General features: G+C 42.0%; 1 protein-coding gene across 1 annotated transcript in view; it reads right to left on the bottom strand.

Annotated features, from left to right (window-relative positions):
- The window catches only part of LOC109474222 (zinc finger E-box-binding homeobox 2-like), a 53,338-nt gene that overhangs the window by 4,095 nt on the left and 29,020 nt on the right, over positions 1 to 20,223 (bottom strand). The window contains exons 3-5 of the mRNA XM_019774472.1: positions 4,968 to 5,126; positions 4,361 to 4,576; positions 268 to 2,574 (exon numbers count right to left, since the gene is read on the bottom strand). Of these exons, the coding sequence (XP_019630031.1) occupies positions 268 to 2,574; positions 4,361 to 4,576; positions 4,968 to 5,126 (2,682 nt within the window). The remainder of the gene's footprint in view (positions 1 to 267; positions 2,575 to 4,360; positions 4,577 to 4,967; positions 5,127 to 20,223) is intronic.

Genomic DNA, 20,223 nt, shown 5'->3' on the forward strand with positions numbered 1-20,223 from the left:
AACAACAACGACAGAGGACAACACACAATCAGGGCAGACACTACTGTTAACAACCTATACAGGAGTCTATGAGGGAAGATGTACCAGAACTGGTTCTTAAAAAAGATTATTCTACAGACTAGTAAAAGTCCTAATCCACCATACAGATACTTCAAGTCTATAATCTTAGAGAAAATGGCTACTGATACTATAGGATCATCGTCTTTCTTATTAAAATGATTTGATTATTTGATAGTTAAGGAAAGGACAACAAAAAGTTCTTCTTACCAGGGTAGGTTCCAGATGGAGAGGGGGAGGGTATACTCGGCGATCCTTCTGCAGTTTCCTGTGCCAGTGCTAGGGGGCTCTGTGTGTCTGGATCCATTGACGGGTGCATCGGCGAAGGCATCCGGATGGGCGTGGCTGACTGCGTTGCCATGGGAACCCTGCCTCCGACGTTGTCGAACACTCGCCGCCGCCCTCTCCTGCCGCGTGTGGAGGTGGGCGTGTCTAACCTCTGCCTCTTGGCGGAGAGGGTAGCTGCGTTGAAGCCTGGAGTGAGGTAGGGGGAGCCAAGCCCGTTTAGAAATGCCCCCGTCATCGGGGAGGCGAGAAAGTCTATGTATCCGGGAAACGGTGTCGGTATACCGCCTTGACCGAAGAAGGGCAGGGCTGCATAGTATGCAGCAGGGTTGGTGAGGAGGGGGTCGGGGATGGGCGCGAACATGGCACTTTTTCGTTTGTTGTAGATCGTGACGACACTGTTGGGTTTAGGTTTGGATGCCTCTGTCTTCGGGAGAGTTAGGTCCATGGGAGCATCACCGTCAGATGGCGGTTGCCCTTCTTCCTCTTTTATTTCGCAGGGGCTTTGTGTTCTGGGTATTTCTGCCTCTGTTGGTTCATTGGTTTCCCCTGGCAGAGTGCTGGGTGCTGTTGCCTTTGCTGACAGGTTTAGCACCTCAGTTTCGCTGCCTGCCACGCGGTCAGGGTCTGCAGTCTTCTCATCCACACCGCTGGGTTCATTCCTCTCGCGCATGTTCGCGAACCAGCTTTCCACAAAGTCTTTTGGAAGTCCCACGACGCTGGAGATTTTGACCAGCTCCTCTGGGGAAGGTTGTGCATGTAAGGCATAGTAGGCTTTCAGGACGGTCAAGTGCTCACTGGAAAGGTCCAACTCTGACTTGGCCTTCTCTAAACTGCTGGTGAGAAACTGGCCTTGTAAGTCTAAGAGGTCAGGCTTAAACGACCTAGCCTGTTCGATTAACGAGGCTTCGGCAAGCTGCGCGTTTTTCTGCAGCTGTGCAGCGGCGAGAATCTCCTCGTTCTGCTTGCAGAGGTACCTTTCGTGCTGGTGGAGGGGAATGGCGCCGGGAAAAGCCTCCCCACAGTACCTACAGGTGTAGTCCTTCATCTCTTTACCTGGCGCAAAGCTTCTCTCTCGGGGCAGGAAGGCTTGGAGGGCCTTGGCTTGGTTGAACTTCTCCAGGGTATACTTTAAGATGTAGTTGGAAGCGCTGGTCGGGTCACCTGTGTGGAAGCCGTTCAGGTTGAGTGGGAGACGAGCGGCATCGCTGAGCGACAGTGCCTCCGTTGCCAGGGACATGGCCTTGGCGTTTTCCCTGATTTTCGACAACTCGTCGCTGAGATTTCCGGCGACGTTTTCGACGGCCCGGGCCCGTGTGTCCGGCATGGCACCCGTCTCCTTCTGTTGCCTAGTGACGGTGTTCTCTACGATCTGTAGGACCTTCTTCACCTGGTTTATGTCGCCCTTCACCGGGCTCTCTGTGGAACTTCCTGAGCTGCTAACGTACACACCAGACGATGATGGGGAAATGCTGCTCCTGGAGGACATGGGTGGGCTTAACGTGTCCAGTGGCTCCGTCTTCACCATAACGGGAGGCGGTACAGATGATGCGGCACCGAGGGGAGGGGTAGCTGCAAGAAGCGACGGCAACGTCAGGTTGAGCTGCGCCTGTAACAGCCCTGTGGAGCTGGCATGAAGTCCGTTACTGGCAGGGTTTGCTGAACCGTTGGGTAACGACACCGTGGGATTTGCTGCTGCCTGTGCCATGAGGAGGTGCATGCTCGTGGGGACGACGTTTGGGGGCATCTCGGCCGCCATCTTGTTGCGGAAGGAGATGAGCCCGATGCACTTCTTGCTGCTGATGTGGGAGCTGTAGGATCCGGAGTGCGAGAAGCGCTTGTGACAGTTCGGGCACTCGTACGGCTTCTCACCGCTGTGGATTCTCAGGTGCTCCTTCAGGTGGTGTTTGTACTTGAACGCTTTCCCACACTCGTGGCACTTGAACTTGCGGTTCCCACTACTATGCGTCAGCATGTGACGCTGGAGGCGGTAGATGTTCACGAAAGCCTTGTTACACCTCTCACAGACCTGGTCCCGCCCGGGTTTGTGTGACGCCATGTGTCGCTCCAGTTGCGACTTGTAGGCAAACGTGTAGTTACACTCGTTGCAGGCATAACTACTGTCCGTTCTCTCGTGCCGGTACTTGATGTGTTCCTTCAATGACGTTAACCGCTTGTAACCTCTGTCGCAGTACGGACAAGACAACAGCTGATCCTCCAGAAGGTTTCCAGCTGAAAAACACAAATTGTGGTGATTAATATAAACTGCAGTCAATTGGTAACAGCCAAAAAGGAAATGCCAAGAATAGAGCAGTGCAAAAGTCACCACATCTGCCAGACAAGTGATTCGAAACTCCCCTCATTTCAAAGAGGAACAGTCCAAAAGCTATGAGATTTAGATTTAGCATTTGGACTGTGCCACTATGAATAAAGTATTCAGATCAAGTGAAGGAGCGCACCATATTGCAAGGATCACCTTAAAAAAGAGATTGATTGTTGTTTATTGATAAGTTGAAGAAAAAAATCAATGATAATCAAAGGGATGAGGAAGAGATTCAGAGGAACCATCAGCTGTTCCCGGAATGGAGAATGCGTACAGCAGGAGATTTTCCTGGAAGAAAGAAGTTGAGAGGTGCTTGCTTGAACAAGAGCTGCAGTAGGCTTAGACTGGATTGAACACTTCAGTCTTGTAAGACAAATGTCTTTTCAGAATGGTAGACTCAACTTTGGTACTTGCAGAAGCTATTATTACTTGAGGGAAATTTAGTTCACGTCAAATTGTATTTAATTAAGTCTAACAGACAAAACACAACGTAGTAGTTTCATTTTAGTCACTTAAAAAGTAGCAAAGTATGAGACTTCCCAAACTGACACCATTTGACCTAGTGTGGAATCAGACATAACATAATTGTAGTCATTCATCTATAAGACTACAAAAATATCAGTGTTATTCTTTGAGGTTCTACAGTTACAGAAATTGAAACTCAAACTTCTTAAGTTTCCACTTTTGTTCTTTTTTTTTCATGTTGTATACAAGACTGAAGCGTTCAGGAAATTTAAGCTTTTTTTCTTTCATACTTAACTGTGAACGTTTTCCATCATGCAGAAGGATTACTGTAAGGCAGACCTGCCTCGTGCTTTTGTAACCATGCATTAAACTTGTGTGATTAAACCATTCAAGGAAAACTGCAACCAAGGGTGTCTTGTGTTTTAAAATCACTAAAAATCCTATGGTCATTGTTTTCCAATTTGGTGCCAGGATTTTAAAGGGAAACTGACAAGTTGTAACCGATATGAATAATATATTTTTCTAGGTTCTGTTGTAATAAAACTCCCTGGATTGCAGCTTTCACTAACCAGGTTAGCAATGATTGGTTAGGTTAACAGCATGGATTAGTCAGCTGTTGATCACATGGCATGCTTGATTGGCGCTCTGCATGCAAACGTGCCAGCCACCACCACAAAAACACTGCTTCTCAGTCACTCACTCTACTACTTACGCTTGTTGACACTTTTGTTTTTGTTAGTGTGACACAGTGTTACACATGTTTACAACATCGTCACACAAATGTATGTGCGGTGGGTTTTCACAGACATGGAGACTACAACTCTGGCTCCTACATCCGTAGAGTTCGATGACCTCAAACCATCACATCATGTGATAGTCTCTACCTCTGAGAGAGAAAATAGAATTAGTAGTAAAACCTGTACATTTTCATTAATTTCAATACAATGTATCTTGCTAAAATAGTGCAAAAATACACCTCAAGGACAAGATTATTTGTTGGCATCTGCACTTTGTATCTCGATCCACCACTAGCACACAACATATAACCAAATGTGCCAGTCACAGATAACACAACTCATGATTTCATGTTGCCCTTTCAATTCAGTTTAAGTATAATTTCTCCAAACCTGACGTAACAATGAAATGTAGGCATGGCCTCAATTAACACATAAAACTAAAATTTGGTAAACTAAAGAAATGTTCTTTTCTCAGTTGAAACTGTGAACTTACTTCCGTTGGGAGGGGCATGACCGACCATAGGGTCGTCGGCGGACTCTGGGTACACGATGGCGGTGTCGCTCCTGTTGGCGTACTCTCGTATATCATGTTCGGCCTGCGAGCCTTCCCCGGCCAGCTCATCAGTACGGTGGGGGGTCCCCGGGGTGGGGGGGTTGGAGTGGTCTGGCGTCCCCGGGGTACTGGGGGTTGTGGAGATGTCATCTGCAGCTGGGGGAAAATTAGCATATTTGATAGTTGGTACCATAGCTTTCAGAAAAATTCTAAAATCGCACATTTACAATTCATGCTTTTTTTCATTAATTCTTGTACACTGAGCTTTTGTTTTGTTTCACAATACATTCTGAAATAGGCTTACTGGATTGCATTTTTAGTCCTTACATAGGGAATGGACAGGCCTGCCTCTTGCCAGCAGCCAAGCATTAGTACATGACAGAGAGGGATGGAGGGAGGCAATATGCTTGACTACAAAGCACCCCCATGACCGGTCAAGGGACCGATAATCGGTAAGCACTGAGCTATTGTTTTGTCTTACATTACATTCTAAGATAGGTGTACTAGACTGCAGTTTAGTCCTTCTAGTTCTACTGAGTAGTTTTACCTGGTGACTGGACGGGTGTGCCGTTCTCCATGTGTAGACTGTCGTCCAGTCGCTGCTCAGGTTCGTTGTCCTCCACCACTCCTGAGTCGGACATGTGAGTGGTGCTGCTGGCGTCCGCATCGTCTAGAACTGCACCTTCATCCTCCTCATCTTCATATTCTGTTGGTCAACAACAACAACAACATTAGCAATGAACAACAAATGTAATCTATAATATTGTAGTTCATCTCTTGTGTAATTTATCCCTTTAAACTTCAGACAACTGGGCAGCACCCACTAGTATAACACACACACACAAACATACACAGGCCAAAAACAATACAATCATAGGTTGGAGATGTACAGGTATTTCTGATGTCTACCAGCACTGGTCCATGTACTGGGTATATGCAGGCTAGTGCAAGTAAAATTGGAGCTGAGCAGGTATTTATGATGTCTACCTGGACTGGTCCATGTACTGGGGATAACTATACATGTACATGTAGAATTTTTAATTACTGCACTGTGATCACGTGAAACACTGTTTAGAAACCATTGCCATTATTTCCTTTAATGCTTCACAGTATCCATACTTCCTAGATTGTAAGCAGTGCAAGTGAAATTTGTCTGGTGCAGGTATGCAGAAAAATGTATTTCCTGCCCGGGCCAGGTAAAACATAACTCACATGATGACAGTTTCCCAAACAGATAATGACAGATGACATCACAGCGTCATCATTATCTCTCCCCATCTTCCTTCTTGGCGCCCCATTTTCCCGACTCTGAATAATTCAGACCCAGTCTAATCCAATTAAGTTCTACCAGGTGTGCCGTACATGTCTCCATTAAAGTAAGAGTGGGACGTTCAGATATGCATGACGGCAAATCACGTCTAACCCAACTCCACAGAAAAACAAAACACGGAAAATCTTTCACACTTAACAAAAACAGACAACCGTTATTGTACAATTCATGCCCTATCGGGCTAAGTACAGGTGAACAGATGAAAAGGTACATACATGTTTGTAGTACAAACAGGACTACTGATACTAATCTAACAACATAAGCTCTAAAACTACTCTAATACTAATACAGAGTTTTAGCTTCTTCTCATTTCTTTGTGATGAAATATAATTTGAGATGGGTAAACAGCTTCATAGGTTCTATCTCAAACATATCTGCCTTATCCTTTCTCCAAGCACATAAAAACAGTCACTGAGCGGACTGAGGTTTTAAAAAGAAACCTGTCTTTCTTTTTATGTCTTATTCTGACCCAATTTCAGAGGAAGTTGTTAAGAAAATGCCCAGGTTAACGGTAATGTTGAAGAATGCGGGGGAAACGTGGCGCTGTAATTGGGGAGAACAGGGCTGAATGGAGAAGTGATTAGATTAAACCGCTCACCTGATGCCACAGGGACATGGGTGACTTATTCGCTCACGCTGATTCAAACAATCTCAATTTCACCTGGCTTTTGTCAGAGCCTATTCTGCTCAATGTGCACATAAACATATTACCTGTGACTAATTGCAAATTACAGTTAACAACAGCATGAATTTTCCTTTATTCGTCCTCAGTAATTGTATTACTAGGTTGGTACTAAAATTAGCAATTTGAAAAAACAAATCTCTTCCTTCCTTCACTCTGTTGAGTTGTGTTTGTAAGGGGTGGTACAAAAACAGACACTTAGCTGGAACTGGAAGAATTTAGGACCAAGTTGATTAGAAGAAATGATGAAAGAGAAATTTCTAGACCTGTTTGTCATCTTTTGTTAGGAAACTTTGCCTGGCTGAGATCAGCAGTTGAGGACCAACAAACAAAATTATTGAGGCCTTCAGATTTGTTATACTATGATGGTGCAATGTTTTAAACTTTGTTGTCACCAGTGGGGTCAACGTGAGTTGACTCTAACAGGAAATGTCTGCCGCTAGTCTGCTGCCGCCTTCTGATTGGATGGGTATGATTCAATCACCAGCACACCTGAGCGCGCAGGGGAGGCAAGGGCGCGGGGGTCAAGGTCAAAAGGTCGAACTACACTTCCTCTGGCACGGAAACCTTCCTGGGAATTCCAAGGAACCAGGAATTCCTGGGAAAGGGAAGGAAACCGGAACGGAGTGACTCATTCTTTCCCCCGGGCACACCTTATTGTTCAGACAGATGGTATATTACAGAGGAACACCTGGAAGGAGTGGGGAGGGGGGCGGAGGGTTCAAAACAACAACTCTGACCTTGTCACACAGCAGGAAAGCCCTTACCACACCTCTATCCAAATTTCCTGCTGCACCTTTACTGTTTAGACAGATAGTGACACCTGTAACAAGTGGGGAGGGGGGCAGAAAGTTCCAAACAGCAAGTCACCTTGCAAAAGATTATGTAGCCTCAAAAAAGGTTCTATACAATTGTACTGCACTAAGATATTCCTAAATTCTGTTGTGTAAAACACTTCTTGCATACTTGTGTCAGCATTGTTTCAACATGCGGCAGATGCACAGTGTCATGAACTAGGAGTTACGACACAGGACAGTTTAAATGATGGATGGGTTACCAGGCAACGGCAGAACAAGTCTGATGAGGTAGCCGAGCCTTTTGACATCATGTTTATAGCCCTATCACACCTGCACACTGGGAAATCTTCCTTTCCTAAGTACCTAGAACATAACACTTGGGGGGAGCAATATTTTATATACAGGAGAGTAGTCTCAGTGTATACCTGGCAAGGACACAAAAAAATGGCTCCTACACATTTACCACCAGGGCTAACAAAATGGAAATATAATGATAAAGACATTGTGTTTATGTGGTGGTATGAAGCTGTGTGTTGGTGAAAGCTTAGATGTTAATTCTTAAAGACAAGAATTGATTCAGTATGAAGCCTTGAAAGAAATTATTCCACTGTGTAATGTGGTAAGCACTGTCACGATTGGATATAATGATGTCACTTCTTCTAGGGATTGTTTTCTTGGGTTAGAGAAAGACCTGGAGTAAATTTGGGGTAAAAATGACAGAAAAACTTTTGGCTATACTTTTCCTGTTACTTTTGGTATCTACATGTATTTGTACCCCATGAACCATATCTTTTCAAAATTTTATCACGAAAACATCCCAGCGAACACCCCCGCCTGAATCCTACTTGGTTCGTCCCCAACCTTCCACAACAATACAGGTGCGCCTAACCTTGTTAAAGGTGAATCAGACGCACCTAATTTCATCACTCCCCCACACAATCTCCCAATCAGCTGCCTGGACCATCTGCCAACCTACATAATGGCACCCTCGACGCCACTACAAAAACCTCCACCATAAAATTCCGGAGCTGTTATTTTTTTTTTTCCATAGGTGTCGATTCGTTCATTGTAAACTTGGGAGATTAAAGTGGAAAATGATGATGTAATTTCGTACCTTCACAACTACAACATTGAGTGCTTTAATCCAACAACTAGTAGCTACAATGATGTTAAACTAACTTAAAAGTAGATATCACTTAGATGTGATACTTACGTTATCAACCTGCAAAATCTAAAGCTAACCTCTGAATAGATCTAGCCTTGATTATGTTGAGGTACATATGGAAACAAGAAGAGAATTTAAAAAACAAATAACGAATTTAGTCTAGCCTAGGCAGGGATTACATCATTTCAGTAATCTCCTAGCACAAGCAGGTAATCAGAAAACATCATCTGATCAGTCACCGATACTCACATCAAAACTAACGCACTGAAAAGACCCCGGGTTTCAGAAAACTGGATTTTGCTTTCAAGCTAAGGGGGATCAGATATCCCTTTTGATGCAGGTAATTAGATTATGTTTATGGGGTTGTTGGAAGGTGAGTGGAGTGACTGTACAGGTGGGATTGGGGGGCGGCCTGGCTCCCAGGTGCTGTCACACTGATTGACGAGTTAACCTGATTAGAAACAGACCAACGGAGGAATCCACACCTACAATTAGATTTAGTCCTGGTGCGTCAAACACTGTAGATTGGAGAAGTGGAAAATTTGTCCAATTAACAGATATTTCTGGAGGTGTTGGGAAGGCGTAGGTGAACTGTTCATACAATATTGGATTGGCTGATACTAAATTTTACATTGTCTACCAATATCCAGTTTTAATATCATAAAGTACAAAAAGTACATGTTTTTGCATGTGTGAAAATGAAAAAAATAAATCCAATCAAAATGTACCACCATTCAGAATTCTAGATAATTCAGGCAGGTTAAAAATGAAAGCGTGACACCTTTTAGCTTATACTAAGTTATAGGGGGACCAATAAAATAATAAGATGCTATCAGCTTATATAACTTACTTTCAAAGGAACGACAAAGTGTAAAACCATGTCCCCACAATTTTGCACCTGTAGTAATTCAGTTTTGAGACTCAAGGTAGTGACCTACAATTTTGAACTATGCTGGACAAATTGATCTCCAAGGCAAATATCTAATTAGATAATCATCATATTGACAAAATCAAGATCACTAAATTTTATCTTCAAAATATTTTCTGTAAATCACTTGGCACCAAAACTGCAACTTCCAAGATGAAATACATGTAACACTACACGTATGCATGCTATGTGAGTACATTATACTTAGTTACTAAAAAATAGTTACAAATTATAAATTTTCATTCTTTCCACACTTTTTACCCTTGTTTTCCCCTCCCTGTTCCTGCGTACACAAATCACAATTAGACCATCCAGGAGGGTTATAAAACAGCGACCCGTAAACGTGTTCGGGTCGTTATATTATTAACCCCTTCGGAACGTTCTAGGTCACGCTACAAAAGAGCTGCGTACCTCCGTATGATGACTTTACCTTTACAATCCTCTTCTTAACTATAAATCATACATAGTTAGACAGGACCCCTGACACTGCTCTTATTACGCCAGGTGAGTCCATCACTAGGCGGAGACTTCTGTACCTTGATTGAGAGCCGACATATATAAAAGACAACCTGACCTTATTACTGTGTATCATATCTGTACACGGTAACTAATTTACCTTTCAACCAACAGAAAGTCACCTTAGTTACCATTTCATAATACTATAACATTTCACATTTGACTATAGTGTAGTAAATAAGGTCCAGTTTCCAAAAGAAAGCAAAATACAATATAACTTCTCTTGAATTCTATCTCGTGAAATATGACAAAAACAAATGATTTTCTTTTCATTATAGATTCACCATTCTGTTATCACTGACAGTTTGGGTGATGCCAATATGTCTGTTGAGAAAATTCTAGAAGGCCCTTTTGCCTAATGTCATTGAGATATGACAAGGTGAGCCATAGAGGTCCAAAGGGTTGTCAATCCCCCATTCCTGTAGGATCACCTGTGCGTTACGATGTCAGATACCTTGACACAAAACGCGGACATATCGGAAATGGCATAATGATTCCCCCGGCACGGTCGATCCCGGGAAATCCACGTTCAATGAAAGGTCCCCTAGGGGGTCGACCATCGCTGCTCCTGCTTGGGTTGCCAATATTTCCCTTGCTGTGTAACTGCCACTCAGGTCGTACAATGGCTAAGTTGGGGAGTGAAATACTAGTACTACTTTAAGAGGTTACATGTTGGGCAACCAAGCATAAAATTTAGGCTACATGTGACTCACACTTGTATCAATAATCTTATGATGGTATTACCTCATCTGACATATCATCTCTTACAATAATGTAATACATGATCATGTATACATGTATGTAAGCCTGGGTGCCATACATTTTAACCGGCACTGTATCATACTAGAGCCTTCACAAAATTTATTAACTCATATGTAACTAATACATTTGTATTACGCTATTACTGAAACTAGGAGTGCTAACAGAAGTTGAGTAGCTCATGGTCTTGAAAAATAGAGTCTACAAGACTACTTCCTAAGTTGGGTTTGGAGTACGGCGATTTCTCTAAATTTCTAATGCTGGTCACAGGGTTCAGTTCTGACTTCAGCACTTTTTGTCGCTCGATACATAGATTACTTGAAGCTACCCTTGGATATATTACAACAGAGCAAGTAAAATATCCACTCCTGGGAATAGAAATACTAACCAAAAGAATGATGAATTGATTAAAGTATGAAGCATGTTATGGAAAGGTGTGTGACTTGTGCAATAAAAACTTTACGGCTTGATTATGTCATTCACACCAAAGTTTTCTTCTTTTCAAATAGCAGGTAATAATTTAAAGCAGTAATTAGTAATACCTAAGATATTAAAAAATGACTGATCTATGCATCAAATAGGATAATTGAATAAAACTGGGTTTGTTATATGTATATTTTTGTAAAAAGTACGCTTTTGACACAAATAAAGTTGCAAATCTATATACTTTCTTAAAAATGTTCAGCACATAGGTGTTGGAGCACAATGATAAAAATTGATAAATTTGTGTCAAAATCAATAGAAAACATAGCTATAATTTGATAAATTCAAGCCATACCAGAGTTGTTCCATATAGAAATAGATCTTAATAGGTTCTAGCCTCAGGCAAAGCCGGCATTATTAGCTTGAAATTATGCGCATTTGCTGTGACAAATTCAGCCCTCAGCATCACTAATACGTGGAAATAATTACCTTCCACACACAGGTGTGCAAATACTGGCACTCACCTATCCCATATCATCTACAGAATTTCTCAAACATCCACCCAGATTATTGCATGATTTGCATGACGATCATACTTGTGAAAACTCGCTCACAAAAGCGGCGTAATACCTTTGTGTACCCTTATTGACGACTAAGCTCTTTGAATATGTACGCACGGAGCAGGACAATAGGAAATTTCAGGTCACACTTTTGGCACATCTGTTGTTCTCCTAGGTGGAACAGCCTGGTGGTTTGGATTCCACACAGCACCAATCCACAACGCCACACCTTGTACACCTAGGACGAATGTTTGCCGGCGAACTCAACATCCATTTCCCAGTAATCCCCAGCACAGGTGTTGCATAAGGTACTACCACCAATACGTGCAAATACAGCTTAAATTCCCCAGCAGACATCTAGCCTAGGAATATCGCTTCCTTACAGTTATTCTAATAAAAGTCCTCAATAACGTTTGTTTACTTCAGTCTAGGTTTATTCGAGATGATCAGAACTCCCTCAGGGGTATATTATGACATTTGATTAATAATGATGCTATTGTCATTAACCTAAGAACAATTTCTCCTAGGCACTTGGATAGAAGCCAAGACAACAACAGCACTGTTCAGTAGACAGGTTTCCACTTGATACTATTTTATCATAATAATAACATCTTTACACAGTTGTAAATCTTCATATATGGTATGGTATAGAACTCAGGTTAACATCAGTTCTTCACTTGAATTTGGTAACCTGAAGCTATAGCTTGTGTACAAATGTAAGTTACTACTAGGTTTCAACTATCATATATTTGGACATTTCTCTACTTTCAGATTATTCAAGAACTGTTTAGCTTTTTGAAAGATGCTTTTAAAACAATACATATTCTATTGTTTTTCGTTGTTATTTGTAATACGCCCTTGGGCAAGAATTCATAATAAACATATTAATATGTTCAGACGCCAAGGCAGAATTGTCTACAAGTCATCAGATATTTTAGCAACAGTCTTAGATTCAGCAGCATTTTTACATCTGTTTATATCCGAGGCTGACACATCAATTTTCGGTCTACCTGTTTCTGACAGGTGTTACACAGAGGCACAGAAATTGCCTCTAATTCCAGGGAGAATACATTCTGGTGACGCATGTTCAGTGAACTTGCTTGCACCTTTCTTCCCTCCATTTCTCCTCAACTACTGAATGTAAGTTCTACAGGGCTGGAAATCCCACCTGTATAGGCAGGTTATATTAGTGCAGGTAAAGTAGGAGCTGTGCAGGTATTTCTGAAGTTTAACTGTACCTATTCTGCACTGAAGGTATAAATGTATGTGGATTTTTCTATGCCGCATTTGCATTTGCCACCTTTGCCAAAAAAAAAGTATAAAAGAAATAATGGCGATGGTTGCTGAACAGTTTTTAGTATTATCTTTATATGTACTTCCTAAATTCTGAGTGGTTTGGGTAATGTTCAATTTGTATGGTGCAGGTAATTTTCAATGTTACCTGCACACACACGGAAAAAAGGCTATTTTGAGCCCTGTTCCTGGCATGTGTCCACAACACCAGGTGTTACCGCGGGTGAATTATTGTCGCCTTTCAGAGGCTTTCCCAACCGGTATTTGTTTCCCGGGAAAAGAAATCCACTCACGAGCCAGCCGACAGGTATCGGGCGCGGCGATCTCAGGTCAGCGCGTACCCCCGGGATTTATCGGGCTCAGAAATTGGCCCAGTTGTCGGCCGGGTGATCGTAACGTCCCCGCCAGGTATTTTCTGTCCATTTAGGTGAGGCGGACAGAAAGAGAGGGAAAAGAGATGGGGGAGAGATAGCCACACAATTTGTCTTGCACCACTTATGTGGGTTAAAACAGACATCGTGTGACTCAGTCAGCCACAGGCTTTACGATACAGTGCGAATGTAAATACTTTCCTCACTAAAGAAAGACACATTTCTCTACGCAAAGCGGTTGTTGCTTCTTGGAAGCGATGTCATTACATAAAGTGTTATGACTTGATATTTAACCTGATGGAGTGCAAAAGTCATGGTCTTATGTCTCACTAGGGACAAAGAGGATAAACTTAAAGGAGTATAAAGCTTGTTATGTTGGGAGGTAAGGTTTTCTAACCACTCCCTTATTTCTGAGAAAAGGACGTTATCCACTTGAATATCCGCATAGCTAGTCGTTACACATGTAACTATTCTAGGGCCACATCAATGCAACTTGTGGGTTCTTGGGTTCAAAACGGTAATTAATTCCAATTGCTAATGCAAGCATTTGTTACTGGGAAAGCCTCACCAAAACAGAGTCTGAGGGAAAAGTTTGTATCTAATCATCAGTTAGAAAAGTCAGATTCAAGTTTTCCTCTCAGCCCAATTTTTTGTCTTTCGCTTCCTTTTCTCTTTGGAACGAATGAGAGAAAACAAGGAAGTGAATTAATGCGGCCAAATTATCCCGGATGCCAGGAACACTGGGTATTATTAGCACTGGACAATCACAAAAGCCTCTGGCAGTGTCCCTGCATTGCTGAACCAGCCACGCCGGTGTGCAAAGGGCCGTCATTTCCGCACGTTTACCCACAGACTCACCGGCATGCATGTTTGCAGGATGTGGTCGCCTTGGCGATAGCATTTGCAAACGAGATTGGTTCTCCGTCAATGGGACCATCCCGGTGGAAGGAAAGGGGTAATTTTGCCGTGTGGGCCGGTGGTAATCGCCAGGTGACAGGGCCGCGGCGCCCTGGTATTCTGGCAAAGGTAACGGCTCTAAACCCCGGGGGGACTCAGACTTAATGACACATGTACCAGATAATTTCTCAGCCATGGTTGCACAAAGGACAACCTGGATGGGTTGTACAATGGTTAACCTGGAGAACTGAGTTGCCTTGGTGCAACCTGTGGTTTCAATTTGCAGCAATCAGACAAACATGTAATTTTATGTAGCACGTTGCAATATAGAAATTGCCTTGACATTCTGTGCACCACAGACATTTTTTTGAACATTTAGTAGATCAACACTGATGACATGAATATGAAGCAAGTTTAAGCTGTAATTTCCTACACAAAAAATTGGACTTACTTAAATTTCTGACTGCACAACTCCAGTATTTGTCATTAGGAACTGTCAAGACTGGAATTGTACAGTTGAAAATTTGGGCTCGAGTCCTTGTGTTAGAAACAAAAGTTTAAATTTGCTTCTTAATGACTTCTACCAACACAGATGAACTTTCAAGATATGGTCACATGAAGGGTAGAAAGACACTATATCACAACTACCAGCAGGTTTCTGATAGAAAATCATTACACTATATCTGTTATCAAACATAATGGAAACCAAGAGACTGCTGAATCATTTGCACACAAAAAGTGAATGAGATCATCTGAGGTCATGATCAGGTGACAATGACCTTGCACGGCCTGAACTTCCTGTAGAGAGGTGATGTCATCAGTACACACCCAGTTGTGTCTGTTTCTATCTCCAAGACTGCAAAGAGACATGCAGTCAAAAATGGTCAAGACCACTCGTGGGACCAATGAAATCAGTTCTATGTGGACAGGTGGTAGCTATATGCTTGTGTCAATGGGAAACATTATCTAAAGAACTGTTAAAAGAGGGCCTGCAAGGGGGGGGGGGTAGTGATTACGAATTATCCAAAATTTTCGCCGCCTATTACGAATTATGTTAAAGTCTCAGAGCTGATTACGACTTTACAATTTGCGGCTAATGTCCAATTACGAATTACGTTGATTTTTGCGGAGGCTGCCTACGAATTACGAAGTCTAAAACGGCCTGATTACGCCTTACGAAGAAGGGCTTGTGGGCCCTCTTAAAAAGTGGCCATGTTGGCTTGAACTTATGTGGAAATGGTCACTTGTATCTGACTCAAGGGATTCAATAGTAACAGTGGACAGGTCACTATAGACAGGTTGGATCAGTGGGAAAAATAACTTCTAAGTTTTAAGCCGGGAACCACCAAAAATGGGCAAAATGGACAATAATACATGTTTGACTGTCTATTCCTCGAGTCCAAACAAATGAAACTTGTTTAACTTAGCTAAAATTTCAAGAAAAAAACATTGCATAGCTCTTGTTTAATAATAATGGTGTTAGACAAAACAGTGAATTGGGAAACTTAAACCAGTAATCAACTTTGTTTGGCCTAGTCTCCACTTGGTCTAAACCCTGTCAGAAAGAATCAGTTCAAGGAAACTTTCCTTTCAAGGTGTTAGTGTTTTACACTGAAGGCACATGTCAAAAATCACTTAGTTCTGCCCAACCTTAGAAATAACCTCTCAGGAAAGCCTGGCTGGGTGGAGATGGATCTGACCATTTGGTGAGGGAAGGAGCGATGTGGCTACATTACATCAGAACGTTTCAATGCAATCTTTCCATCAAGTTACCGTACTTCTTGATATCCATTCAATGCTGCTTTACAAGGTACATTTGTAGTTGGTTCTGAAAAGTTTAAAAAGTTTGTTTATTTTTCCCCAACAAAGCAATCGGGTTTCAGTGAACTGAAGGAAAAGCTTTCTACGTTTGATATGAAGAAAAAAAATTACCCCCATTTTAAGCCCTATCTAAATCATTATAAAAATTTGAATTCCTTTTTGATTGGACAGTACAAAAAAAACCTACTAGAACTACTAGAAGTCACCTTGAGCACTAACAATTTGTTACATTCTTTTATGGGTTGGTTGAAAAATGGCGTGTGGGTTTGACATGTCAATTCCGACTGTCGGTACAAAGTTTTTTTTCACCTTTTGCTGAATGTCACCTCCATGAATCAACAACCATCGCTCTAACCTTTCAAGAGAACGCGAACGTTCCCGTACCATCTACGGGATGATAAGCGATGTAAGGTCCACACCCCGATGTGTTATATATTACTCTCGGACATTTTATCAGCGTCAGGATCAGTCTATCAAAGTGCATTACCACCTATTAACCTTAAGAAAAGTTAACCTTCCATCGCGGAGCATGCAGGTGAAAGTAGTACTTAACGCTCGGGCGAGTAACAGATGACTATTCCATGCCTTAACGCGGTGTCAGAGTCGCTACATCGTTGACATTTTCCTCCATTAACCTTCAGAACTATCTTATTTGTGGATCTAACCCTGTGTTCCCTGGTTCCACATATATCATAGCATCCCAGGTGACAGTATAGGAAGGGGGGGAAACACTCGGGTGGGTTGTAAATGACTCTCTGTCGTCTTAACACCGTGTCAAAGCTGGTATATCGCCGAGTGTGAAGTGTATTAACCCTGGCTGATCTAAATGTCATACCTTAAGTCCACGAAGGATGATGTACAGCTGATAGGTAATGCGTCACCGCCACGTGTGCAACGTGAGATCTCGGCCGCGAAAAATGTCCCCCCGCGGGAAAGTGCCCATCAAGACGCAGGCTATCAACTCGCTGGATCAAGGTGTCACGGTGTAAGTGGTTGGAAGGGGAGCTAGGCCAAGGTATACAACTTTACTCACACATTAGAACCTCTCTGGGGACTAGAGAGATTATGTGATGGGCGCAAGAAACATTAGCAGTTTAACTGAGAAAAAAAAATGAGGACAGAAGTCTGGGATGGAAGTAAACTTGTAACGACAATGTCAAAAGTTTTGTCATTTTTGTCTGGAGAGTGTTTTTCTTTGTGTAAGATGGTAATGGCTACATTTTACACAAGAAATTAAAGCGCACAGCTTTTGATTACGTCTTCCATGACTTTTCTTACTATTTAGGCTACCAAAGTGAATTTTCAAACTGTCCCTAAGCTCACAACTCCTTCAAGCTGGAGTGATGAGTTGGCTACAACCATCTTCAATCGGCCGTAACACCCATACCATCTACAACCCACACTTCCCTGCACAAAACTTTATGGGGAAAACTTGCTAAAAGTCAAAGAGGAAATGTACCATTAATAATGGCAATCAAGTTGGAGATAAAGTAGGTGTAAAGCACAGATTTAAAGCACCTTTTAAAACAGATGAAAACTACAGGTCAAAGTCATAAAGGAATATGTTCTGCATGGGTAGCAACATTATGGATCTGTTAGGTCAAGGATAACATTTTCAAGCAATTTTGGCCATCAGTGCGTTATTCATTGAAAAGAGCATGTTTTCTAGATCAAAGTCTTATAAAAAGCCAGAAAAATTTTTGGGTATAAGAATTAAAAAATTTTGTTTTATAGTTGGAATTTTTACCAGGTACTTATTAGCAACCTGAGACCACACTGATTCTAACTGTAGGTTCTGGACTTAGAATGGTGGTGCTCTGTTTTCATCTTGCTTTAGGCTTCACATTTGTTTTGAAATGTTTAGGAAACAAGGAACCCGGTTGGTAAAGCCTATACCCAGTTAGGACAGCTGACATCGTGTGGTCCAGGTATCTAGATATGTAGCTATCAACCACACTAAACCACTCGGACTTAGCAAATCATGCAGATTTGGAAGTTCAAATCCCAACTCATACCACGCCCTGATATTTGATTAGGCCGCACCAATTGAAACTGAACGTTGTCATTTTTTTTTTCAGAAAAAATGTGCAGCGATTGCAAAAAAAAAAAAGGATAAAAAATTCTATGGCAGACAATCAACTTCATCCTAGTAGTTGTCATAATAATATGGCACGTAAAGTCAACTTCAGTATTTTCCATTACTAAAAAAGTTTTCCGATGAAAAGTAGTAAAATGAAAAGTGCAAATTAACTGCATGGGAGCTGTGATCAATTTTTATTTCATTTTTGGAAAAAAAAGGAGAAGATGCTGCTGAGAACCAATTGATTGAATCTGTGTGGCCTTATGTAGAGGCAATGTGAAAAATTTGGGTGCAGGGACGTGAGGGTGCTTGTACAGCTGTCCTACACATATACACAGGTCTGGACAGGGCCAGTTGTTACCACACCTGTGCGGCAAAAGCACCAACTGGCCCCCGCCAAAAATAAACCGCCGGGGTTTAGCAAACCTTGAAAACGATCCATCGACATAAAAGGTAAGCAGGGCTAGTAGGGAGGTCATACCGATGTCGATTGCTGGCCCTACAACCCGGAACAGTTGTCCATTTTTAAAAAATCAAAGCTTGGCATTTATCAACAATACACGTTTTCATTACACCAATGATAATAACACTTTAAATTCCTCCTACCAAACATAGTGAACTAAAATCTGTAAACAAAATCTTTCTTGAAGAACAAAGCAACATCACCTATGATGAAATCGCCGCGTTTTTAATTAAAGACCTACTGTAACAACACGATTCTGGGGACAAATTAGACAGCAATGTTGACTTTTGACTCCAATGGCTGAAACCAAGGTGAAAACAAAGTCATTGGGGACATTACAGAGCCCCAAAATAAACTGGGCCTAGTTTACAAAAGTCTGATTACTGACAGTCTGCCAAATGACTTTGTACAGAGTAACAGACACCTTATTGTGACCTTAAGTGTTCTTTATTTTCAAAGTTACAAGCCAATTTTTCACCTTACAACAGTGAGTTAGCATCTGCTATTCAAAACAACGGTTTTGGGGAAGGAATTGTTATCAATATTTGACTCGAGTTTACTATACTCTCCATTAACGTAAGAGTTTGGAAGAAAACTTTTTGACAGAGACAGATGTAATGTAAAAAAACCTGGCTCGTTTTTTCACCTTTAATCATGTCTTCACAAAGGTTAGTCAAGGCAGACCGGGTCACAGTGTCAGGATAACATATAATCACATCTAACTGCCCTTATAAGTCAGAAAACGACACCTTGTTTTTGAACCTTAGAGTATCCATCCGTCTAATCCTCCAGGCATTTTGCCGTTTGTGGCTCCTGCACAAAGAAGCGTTTGTCGCTGGTAAGATATAGGGTCTTGTACAGTTCTTGCCATGTCACTGCCATGAAAGGGCCTCGTGAACCTTTTTCTAACCGGAACAAAGTCTCGCGTCGGGCGAGCCATTTGCAGCAGAGATAGGAAGCCCTTCCCAACCGAAAGGAAGCCAATACGACCTCCGACCTTGCAGAGGAGAACACACAATGGCGACGGTTAATAGTCGTATCGCGGCGAAGCCGACATCGACGTATCATCTTCCATATCCTATGTGTGGCCGGCGAACGCAGTGATTCATCAAGTATTTGTTGTCGCCAGCGAGGAGAAGGTAGCAGGATACACAGTCATCAATCTATGACAAGATGGGGCTGATTCCTTTTCAAGCAAACAAGATACGGACCTACACCCTGCCATTCAGACGCCGTGAAATGTGCACCTTACTGCAAGGCACCTTTCACCCCACCGCAACTTCTCCAGAATGAGGTGGCAACTTTAAGGAACTTTTGTTTACCTCAAAGAAACCCCTCGAAAGAGCTTTGCGGAGACTGAATAACAGATTTAGTATCACGGCGGTTGATTCAGCCAAATGTCAATATGTCATCTTGTTCTGTATCAAAGGAAGGCATTTCAGCATATCAGTGACAGGTAGAGGTGTTTAAAAGTCGTATGTTTCCATATTAACTCCTTTCTATCGAGTCACAGGAAGCTTGACAAGTAGAGCTCACAAGTTTGAAGAACGTTTGCTTTATCTGTGTTATGTCATAAAGAAATTAACTAATAAGAATGGGCTTTGATAATAGAAACTTCACTGATTTTATTCCATTGATATAAAATATGTACGACTACAAGTAAGTGGGTATTTCAAGTCCTGTATTAATATTGTTCCAAATTTTGACTCGTGTTACTA

Source organism: Branchiostoma belcheri, unplaced genomic scaffold (genome assembly GCF_001625305.1).
Source record: "Branchiostoma belcheri isolate BF01 breed outbred unplaced genomic scaffold, Haploidv18h27 scaffold30, whole genome shotgun sequence".
NCBI lineage: Eukaryota > Metazoa > Chordata > Leptocardii > Amphioxiformes > Branchiostomatidae > Branchiostoma > Branchiostoma belcheri.